Raw genomic sequence first — 9632 nt, 5'->3', positions numbered from 1 at the left:
TATATACCTTAAAATACGGATATAATACCTGTTTTATCCGTACATAGCCTTATGGTAGGTGCACGTACACGGTTTGGATCACTCCCGTCTCTTCTGGCACTGGCTCGGACTTGTCGGGCCAGCCGGTGTTTAAGGTCACCCGTGCCATCATAGCCCATAAGGAACCTGCTCTAATTTCCTCTGGCTCGGTTCCTACATAGTTAAACCGGTTCAACCGCTTAATCAGACCGGGTTTAAAAAAGTAGGGTATTACAGTGTGCATGGAACATTATAATATATTATATTCTAACATATGTTACAATGTATATATATTATAATAATATGTACAACTAACAATGTAAAAGGAGTATATATATATATATATATATAATCAAGGACTCAATATTAAAAGTCAGGGTTGGGTTGGGCCGGGCCTAGAACTCAACACAGGCCCGACCCGACTCTGACCCTGTTGGGGTTTTTCAACCCTAACCCACCCTCAGGGTCAAAAAACTTGGCCCAAGCCCTATTCGGGCTTAGGTCGGGTTAGGGCTGGTTTGGGTTGTCAGGGCCAAACTTTCACCCCTAGCTGTTAGTCTTAGATGTTAAAATATGAGTTTTCCCTTTTTCTTTTAACCAGATTGTGTCTTCCCTCATAACATTTTACCCCAACCTGAAAACAGATTTGGGGTTTGGGGGTTTCACCATCGCCGACGATAGGAAGCAACTATAGGTGACGATGACAGGGTGATGACGATAGTTGCAGTAGATGGTGATGATGACAGGCGATAAGCGACAATTGCAGGGATGTAAATTACTCTTTTCTTTTTTTCTTGAAATCATGATGATGATATTGTTCATTCACAATATGGAAGAAGAGATAAAAAGATTATAGAAAGAAAACAATGGAGTTGAACAGGAACTGATCCCACAGCGGCCAATTGTGATGACCCAAGAATATGGTAAGTACCAGACCAGCCTGGGAGATCAGTGAGGTGTCCCCACCAAGAATATGGTAAGTACTAGGGGGTTTGGGAGATCATTGAGTGTGTGTAAACTTTCGTCCCAAATTGCTTAGGGAGAGATTACCTGGCTAATTAATAAACTCTAGCCTCCTTAGTATGGCATAATGTGTTTTAAAGCTTTGAGGCCATAGGCCAAAGAGGACAATATTGTGCAAGGTTAATGGGGCTGGGGTGTTATACCAATCATTGATGAGTCTCAAACATTTTGTAAGCTTGAGGTGGAATTGCACTTACGGAAGTTGGATTTATTGTTGTTGAGTATCAGATCAACAAAAAGAGGCGTTTGAAGTTTCGAAAGAAGAGATACACTCTCTCTCTATAGATATATACAGTAGAACTTCGATCCCCGAAGATCCAAAGGATTATGCAACACCAGATTTTTGTTCATCGTTCACTGTGTGCAGGTCGCTGTTTTCCTAAGAGAAAGAGATGGCAGGAATGTGCAACCCGCTGTTTACCATGTGTAGTTCACCGAAGCTCAGAGCGACACCAGAACTTTGATAGTCAGTCGTCGATCACCGTGTGCAGGTCGTTGTTTGCCCAAGAGAAGGAGATAACAGTAGAGAGTTTCAACACTAAATCGAAATGAGTTGTGTTTTGAGGAAGATCTATATCATCAGAGGATGATGTAATATTAGCAAAACACAAGCGAGGGGGATATAAATTAATTTCTTAGTCCGATAAACTTGTATAATAAACGTAGGATCATAGATCTAAACCACTCTAAATCTCTTTCGTGCTACATTTTTTCTTCCTCTGTCTTTGTCTTACACTCTCTATTTATACTTGTTTCTTTTAGTTACATTTAGTTATTCTACTTTCATTGATCCTCACATCTTAAGTAGTGGAAAGTAAAAATTTGGAAAAAAATTATCATCTAATTCACTCCATATTGGGCGTTGTCATTCGATCCTACAAGTGGATATATGTGCCTTTCTTTTGACAAGTCATCCACTGCAAAGACTATAAATTTAAAAAATTGTAGAATGAAAAAAAAAAAAAATGAAGAAGAAGAGTGGTCGAAGCTCCCAACATCTCCTCGGTTTGGGGTAGGGGTGAAATAGGGCCGGGTTGGGCCAGGTTTCTGAAAACCTTAACCAACCCTAGGTCCCAAAACTCAACCCAACCCTAACCCAACCCTATCGGGTTCATGCTTAGGCCCAACCTTACATGGCTCAGGGTTGGGCTGGGCTAGGTTGGGTCGGATCGGGTTGACATTAGCTAGTTTTCTTAGTGGAATCACATTCCGATAAGTAATTCAATTACGATTTCAATGCCAATTCCAATTCTAATTCTTCAAACCACTCTGCCACCTTCAAACTCTGAAAAACATTGATCGTAACTAATCCTCCGCCCCCTAAATTCCTCAAAGTGTTAGTATGTGCGAAGAGTCTAAAGAGAAAGGGTCCCTTCTACTAATGAAGTTCTCTTGTCAGTTTTTCAAAAGCTTAGGAAAGTTTCCTTGTACTGTTTTAGTTACTTTCTTCATTCAAATAACATGATACAATGGCATTATGGCTTGAGTTAAATCTTGACCACAATGGAAGTCCATCTGGGCCAAGTCCAATCCAAAATATTACGTAGGTGGAGTTGTTTCTAGTCAATATGTGCAATATTCCAGTAAAAAAAACTTAAAATTTTCCATTCTAAATTTCAATAATTCCGTTTACTATAATAGAGAACTCAAAAGTAAATGCAAATTCCAATGTAAGAGAGAAATAAGACTCATTCTTCAGAGATAGGTTTTTTCTTTGATTTTGTACTCTTTCTTTTGGCTATATTGTTCTCTATCATATTCTTATTACACAAAAACTCAATGTCAATAATAAGAAACTTTCTTGGCTGGGAGAGACACCTGTATTCAATAAAGCACAATAATATTCTGGGTTAGACTCAGACGGGTTAAGGTCAGACTGAATTTTCTATATCTCAACCCAGGCCTAACCCAACCTAGACAGGCTTGAGTCAAATTAGGCCAGGTTAGCCCTCATAATCGGGTTAAACAGGATTCATGCTAAGGGCGGGTTATGGTGGGGTCGGGGCAACTTTGGACGTCAAAATTCCTTTCTAAATTCCAAGTGAAGTGGTTGTGCGGAGGTTGGAAACGCTCGAACACGTGTCTCTCGCTCGCCAATTTAATTCTTAAAATATTCCCCTGACTTCTCATGGACTTGCTCTTTTCTTTGCTATTACGAAAAACCGGGGCCCATATTGAAGATTAAGGAAGCTTCTCAATCGCAACGTGCCACTCCTCAACGATGACACGTGTCACATTAAATAACCGCTCCCATTGCCGGTCTCTTTGGCGTGAACCAGTCCACTGGTCCACCCTCTGTCTCTTTTCCACCTGAGTCGCTTTCCTCCAGTGACAGTGAAGGAAAACCATTTGTCCACTGCCAATAGTTTTAATTCATATGTTGTCGTACATCAATCAATATTCCAAAATTGTACTTTTATTTATATCAAACGGCTGAAAATGACCTAATCAAACTCCATCTGACAAATTGTCGAGCGATGAAGGAAAGCTTCCTTCACCGCCAATGGGAGTAATCATTGTCTTTGTTTTTTTTTTCTTTTTCAGGAATCCTTGTGTTTCTAATACTTTACTACTTTACTGTGGACAACAATTCCTTTCACAAAATAAAATGTCTTTTATACCCTTTCATCCAGCATGTCTCAATCAACTTTCCTATTAATTTCCTTTCTCCGTCTTTCCTTACTCTTTCCTGAGAAAAAGAAAAAACTCTCTCTCCCATAATGACGCGTTTCTTTTCCTTTATATATAGCGAGAGAGACTGTTGGAAAGAAAATAAGAAATATCCGAAAAAAAAAAAAGCGAGAGGCAGCGGGAGAAAAAACCAAAATAATCAAAGCTTAACCTTCAACGTTTCTTTTGATCGGCTCATCAAATTCTCAAACCCTTCAAACTGGTAACATATCTTCGTCGATAGATCGTCCCCTTCTATTTTTCTTGCAGAAATTTCTGCACCCCTTCTTCGATCTCAAGTTTTCTTCTCTGAAGGTACCGTTTTCTTCTTTTTGGATATTATTGCAGAGATTCTTCCGTCGATTTGAATCAAACTTCAATCCGAAGAACAAATATTCTCTTTCTCTTATGGCGGAAGAGCACAAATTGGAAGCTCCAGAAGGACACCGTCTCTGCGCCAACAACTGCGGATTCTTTGGCAGCCCAGCGACCTTAAATCTCTGTTCCAAATGTTACGGAGACCTCCGCCTCAAGGAGGAACATGCCTCCTCCGCCAAGACCGCTGTTGAGAAATCCCTCGCCCTCGCCCCCGCTTCCTCACCCTTCTCGTCTTCTTCGCTGTCATCGTCAGCTCCTCTCTCCCCTCCCGCTCTAACTTTACCGGCGGCCGCCGCCGATGATCAACAAGCTACGTTGACCATCTCGTCTACCACCACCGTCGCGTCAGCATCGGAGCAGCTGTCACCACCGATGGTGGTGTCGCAGCCGAATCGGTGCTCGACGTGCCGGAAACGTGTTGGATTGACTGGATTCAAGTGCCGATGTGGGACAATCTTTTGTGGGATGCACCGGTACCCGGAGAAACATAGTTGCACCTTCGATTTCAAGGCGCTGGGGAGGGAGGCCATCGCTAAGGCGAACCCTATCGTCAAGGCGGAGAAGCTCGAGAAGATCTGACTCTGTTTCTGATATGAACATGATATGTAAAAAAAAAAAAAAAAAACACAATTGAATCTAGCCTGGTCTGGTGGTCTGATACAAAGAGGGCCATTTGATTATGGGGGTGCTGGTGGTGGTGGTGGTGAGGCGAAGAGGGATCTATTCTCTGATTCAAATGTTAAGCTTAGAGAGATGAAGTTTGAAGATCTATAGAAATCGCCGGTAATGCCGTCTAATCGGATTCCACCGGTGAAGGACGTGGAATAGTATTGGAGCTTTTTTTTTTTTTTTATTGTGAAAAAAAAGAAAAAATAAAAAACTGTGTTGTGCTTGCTCCGTTTGATCATGGTGACATTTCGTTTTGGTCCTCCTTAAAAACCATTTATGGTTATGGCTTGTCCTTTTCGATTTTTTGGGTATAAGCTCATCTTCTGGATTACAATACAGGAGTCTAGAGAGAGAGAGAGAGAGAGAAACGGGGCTGTGGGGTAGGACTTCATATCCTCCGCAGCGAGCAGCGGTTATAGACGATTTTTCTGTTCAGACACCGGCCAATGGAGCTATCCTTATCTCTCCCGGCGTACTGTTAAAAAGAACAGTAAAAAAGGGGTGCTACCTATCTTCCCTCTTACTGACTCTTGTATTAGTGCGACGATCTACGTTCATGGATAGTGTGGTGGTAAGGTGAGCATTGGATGGTCAAGAGTATCTCCGGGTGTGTGTTCAGATATTCTCAATCATCCGATGTTTCAAGTATTATCACATTCACTGTAGATAATAATCACTCTGGAAGGTGACCCTGTATGGGAGTGAAAATGAAACCAAAACCAAACATCGAATAACACTTACTGTAGAGAATAATTACTACGAAAAATAAGGCTCTAAGAAAGTGAAAATGAAATCAAAACTAAACATCAAATGGCACCACACCATTTACGATCGGACTGAGTGGGGGGTAAGGGTGTGAAAATAGTTTGGACCATAAAAAATTGATCCGATTTTGATTTTTAAGGTTCTTTATCTGGTATGGTTTGGTTCAGAATCGGCACTAGATGAACATATATCTATAGTCCTTAGTTGCTCGATCACGACTTAATAAGAATGTGGGTGTTTTGAAAGAAAAAGATGTAACATGTAAGTAGGCCACCCGAGCTTCGTACGATGCTGTGTTGGTATTCATCTCCTGCTCTACCAGTGTCACTCCGATGGGGCCCTTTCACCAGTCTTAGCAAGTGCTCTCGAGGGTTCTCCATCGATACACATTCGTTTGCTCTCCTATGCAGCTTGAATGTGAAATTTAGTGTGAATGTTTTGGAAAATTTTTTGATGTTATCTGGGTAGCAACTAAGTTCTCACTATCAGAGTTAATTGTCAAGGAAATGGAATAGTGCGCTTCTCTTTCTCTTTAGGGTTTGCAAATATTCTCCAATGTGAGATATTTTCTAAACTACCCTTGAAGATTCTATTTTATTGATTGCATCTAGGTAGTAATTAAATTTTGTCGGATTTTAAAGTATTTACAGGGCCAAACCTAATGGTCCGAACACCCAACAATACATTTTTTCATCTCAACAGCAAAGTTGATCTAGATCATGTCTTGCCCATACAATTATGGTCCTGGAAAAACAAGGATTAGCTACCATGAATGAATTGAATTAAACCTAGAAGTCGGCGATATCTTAATTCACAATTGCTCTTGGTTATGAAATGTCCTTAAGTAAATCAGAGAAGTTGGGATATTCAACAGGCTCGCAAAAGTGCCTTTTTGCTTCTTTGAATAAAACAAATATTATTCGCCAAATAATTTTTACTAGTTTCTCCATTTGTCTCGGTGAAACAAATTTCAGTGTTTCCAGGAAGTAAAATATGTTATAAAATGTCACCTTACAATTTTCCAATGTTTTTCATTTATTTTACATGGTAAAATTATTTAAATTAATTACATAAGATGCCATGATAAATTGTATTAAGCAACACATATTATATGATTTTAAGAATCATATATTGATATAAAACTCACAAATTCATAGGTCTTATGTGACCCAAGGCAACAAAAGATACAATCAATGTGGCTCATTTCCATATTTAATTTTTCCAATAGTCAGGTTGATATGCATTCATTATGTTTTCTAATTTATTGATCCATAGATAGATCCTTATCAAACAAAAAAATAAAATCCATAGAGGACCAAAATTCTTATTCTATTAGTCAATTATAAAAAAAATGCCTTTCTTATTGAAGATTATAATCATTATTTATTGTTGAGGGTTATAATACGTACACATGAAACACACATGAACTCAAGGGCAAAGAGGGGTCTATAAGAGAAACGGTGTGACAAATTTAAGTGGCCCATTAGAAAGGGTAGCTTTGGTATAAATACAATGTGATTTCTTAGTCCACATTGACTATGGCCCATTTATTTCTTCCTATTTATTTATTTATTTTTATTTTATAGACAATCCACAAAGTATAATGGAGATTCAGTCTTGTCATAGGTGACAATTTTCAATTTAAGACAGTATTTAATTTTATATTATATATTAGTAAAATATGCAAGTGTGGTCTTATGTTAGAGAGAGAGAGAGGGGGTGGGGGGACAACTAATGACTATCAATAGTTCAAATAAAATTTGCTCCAAGCAAGGGCAACTGATAACTATTATCGTGTGCTTCTTGCATTACATTAATTGTGGCATTATCGAGGGTAGTTCCAGGTATTACTTGCATTAGAACTTGGACCATATATTCTCTTTTTTGTAGTTATTATTATGTTATATTACACAATAAGGTGGGTCTATTTTTCTTATTTTTTTCTAAAACGAAGAACACTCAGTAGTTCAAAGTAGGGGTGTCAAAAGTGTACCCGAACCGATAAGACCGATCGAAATCAATCGAAAAAATCCAGACCAAGCCGAACCGAGGGTTTATTGGATTGGTTTTGGATCAGGGGTATTAGAAGTTATCGATTTCGGTTCGGTTCGTGTTAACCCGATGGGCACCCGATGGGACTGACCGATCAACTTGATAATTGGTTGAAAATTATAACCCTATTTGACACCTATAGTCCTATACTATATATCATTCTCTTTGGAGTTGCAGCCATTTGTCACTCAATAATTAATGAATTAATATATTTCATTCTCCAAGACAAGACCAAGAGTCCAAGTCCACTTTGGCAGTTAAAAATTTTGGAATTGTGCGGCTGTGCTTCTTCTTCTTCTTCTTCTTTTTCTTCTTCTCTGTAGTATGTCTTTTTACCACTTTCTTTGAAAAGAAGGGGAAGCGCTTCTAAAGCTCTCATCAATTAATGTCAATCTGTGGGCCTTTTGTGTCTTTTTTTTTTTTTTTTTTATTATTTTTTAATGTTTGTTTGGATCATCATATCCAATCATGGATGAATGCATTTGGTTTATTTTTATTTTGTGAGTATGTGAAAAGAGTTACACCCAAACCAAACCGTTAGTAACCCGATACTAAAAAACCGAATTAAACCGAAATCAAACCAAACCAAAATTGAAACCGACCGAAAACCAAAATTTTTTAATGGTTTGGTTTTGGACTCATACATTCTTGAATCGAAACCGATTCAAACCGACCGATACCGCCCAATTGACATCCCTAGTTCAAAGTTATAACATTCTTTTTTTAAATTAGTTATGCTTTGATTTTCATGATATGTTGACTCTGCAAAATAGCCTATAACAAGTTCCATCTGTGAAAATTTATTGATAAATTGTTCAAATAATTGAAATATTATAATATTTCTCATAAAATTAAAGAATTTCATTGTTGAAACCACCACTTTTCAATGGAATATACTTTCCCTATCTATTTCTTTCTTCTTGCAGAAGGCTTGAAGGTTGAAGCCCGTGACTAAAAAAACAAAAAGAACATGGTATAAAAAAAAATCTTGTAATTTTTATAGTTACTTTCTGATAAAAGGATATTTAAATTTGTACCTGAAAATAAAAGAGAATAGTTACAATTTTTTTTGTTGCATACAACAACAACAACAATTACAAATGATGCTTCATACCTTCTAAATTGTTGTCAGGTTTAACACCATTGCCATTCTCTATGTTCTTTAGAATGCAACCTAAGGAGGACTAGGAGTCAAAAAGGAAGCCACATAACGTAAAACAAAGAATGTCATACTTCTTTTGGACACAATGCCCAACACCCCAGTTCCATGGCCGGTTATACACCTTATGTACTATTCATACAATTAGTTTAGGCAGTACGGAGTTTTACTGTGAGAGTACCAAGGGAGGAAAAAGTGTTTTAAAAAGGGAGAAAAAGGTGGAGAGGATGATAGAAGAAGAGGGAGAGTTAAAGGTACGCAAAATCCCAAACCTATAAAAAAGACAATGGTCATTAATGTTGAACTGAAGCCATTTAGCTGGTGATGTTACCACAAATTCTTTGATGATGGACAAATAGAGGAGCCCAAAACCTATAAAGAAAAACAAATCTCGTTAATGGCGATCCAAAGTCTTTTGGAGAGAGAGAAAGAGAGAAGTTACCAAGGATACTTTGATGGAGGCTACAACGTACTTTTCAATTTAAGATTAAAAGAGAGAGAGAAAGAGAGTGAATATGTATGGGTACCAAAAATTTAGATAAAATTAGAAGGGAAAAAGAAAAAAAAATTTATCAAAAAAGAAAAGCTACCCAAGTCCCTATTCTCTGCCATGGATTGTTTAAAAAAAAAAAAAAAAAAAAAGATTATTTACTTAAAAAAATACTCAACTAGCTCACATGTTCAAAAATTCTCTTTGACTCTATTATTGATTTTTAAATATTTGGTAATTTTTACCATCTTTAGGGGAGAAGAGACAATAGAGGAGGGAGACCGTGGGCAAGGGGGAGAGTTTGGGAGGAGAAGTAAAGAGAAGATATTCTCTATCAACTCACATTCCTAAATTCTCTTTTCCCAATTCTCTCTTTGACTCTATTATGGAGATTTTTTTTTTTTTTTT

The 9632-nt window shown here is 37.9% G+C and overlaps 1 protein-coding gene across 1 annotated transcript; it reads left to right on the top strand.

The window, feature by feature from the left end:
* The first annotated feature begins 3774 nt into the window (after positions 1–3774).
* On the top strand, positions 3775–4996 carry LOC122086050 (zinc finger A20 and AN1 domain-containing stress-associated protein 6-like). Its single transcript, XM_042654740.1, has 2 exons — positions 3775–3934; positions 4060–4996. The coding sequence occupies exon 2, from the start codon at positions 4120–4122 to the stop codon at positions 4666–4668; it is 549 nt and encodes a 182-aa protein (XP_042510674.1). The 5' UTR covers positions 3775–3934; positions 4060–4119; the 3' UTR covers positions 4669–4996.
* Positions 4997–9632: the final 4636 nt, after the last annotated feature.

This window comes from Macadamia integrifolia, chromosome 8, assembly GCF_013358625.1.
Source record: "Macadamia integrifolia cultivar HAES 741 chromosome 8, SCU_Mint_v3, whole genome shotgun sequence".
Lineage (NCBI taxonomy): Eukaryota > Viridiplantae > Streptophyta > Magnoliopsida > Proteales > Proteaceae > Macadamia > Macadamia integrifolia.
This window is presented reverse-complemented; position numbering and strand designations above follow the sequence as displayed.

What these genes read in the sequence shown, in the direction of transcription:
- LOC122086050 (XM_042654740.1), top strand. Translation starts at nt 4,120, where the DNA reads ATGGCGGAAGAGCACAAATTGGAAGCTCCAGAAGGACACCGTCTCTGC.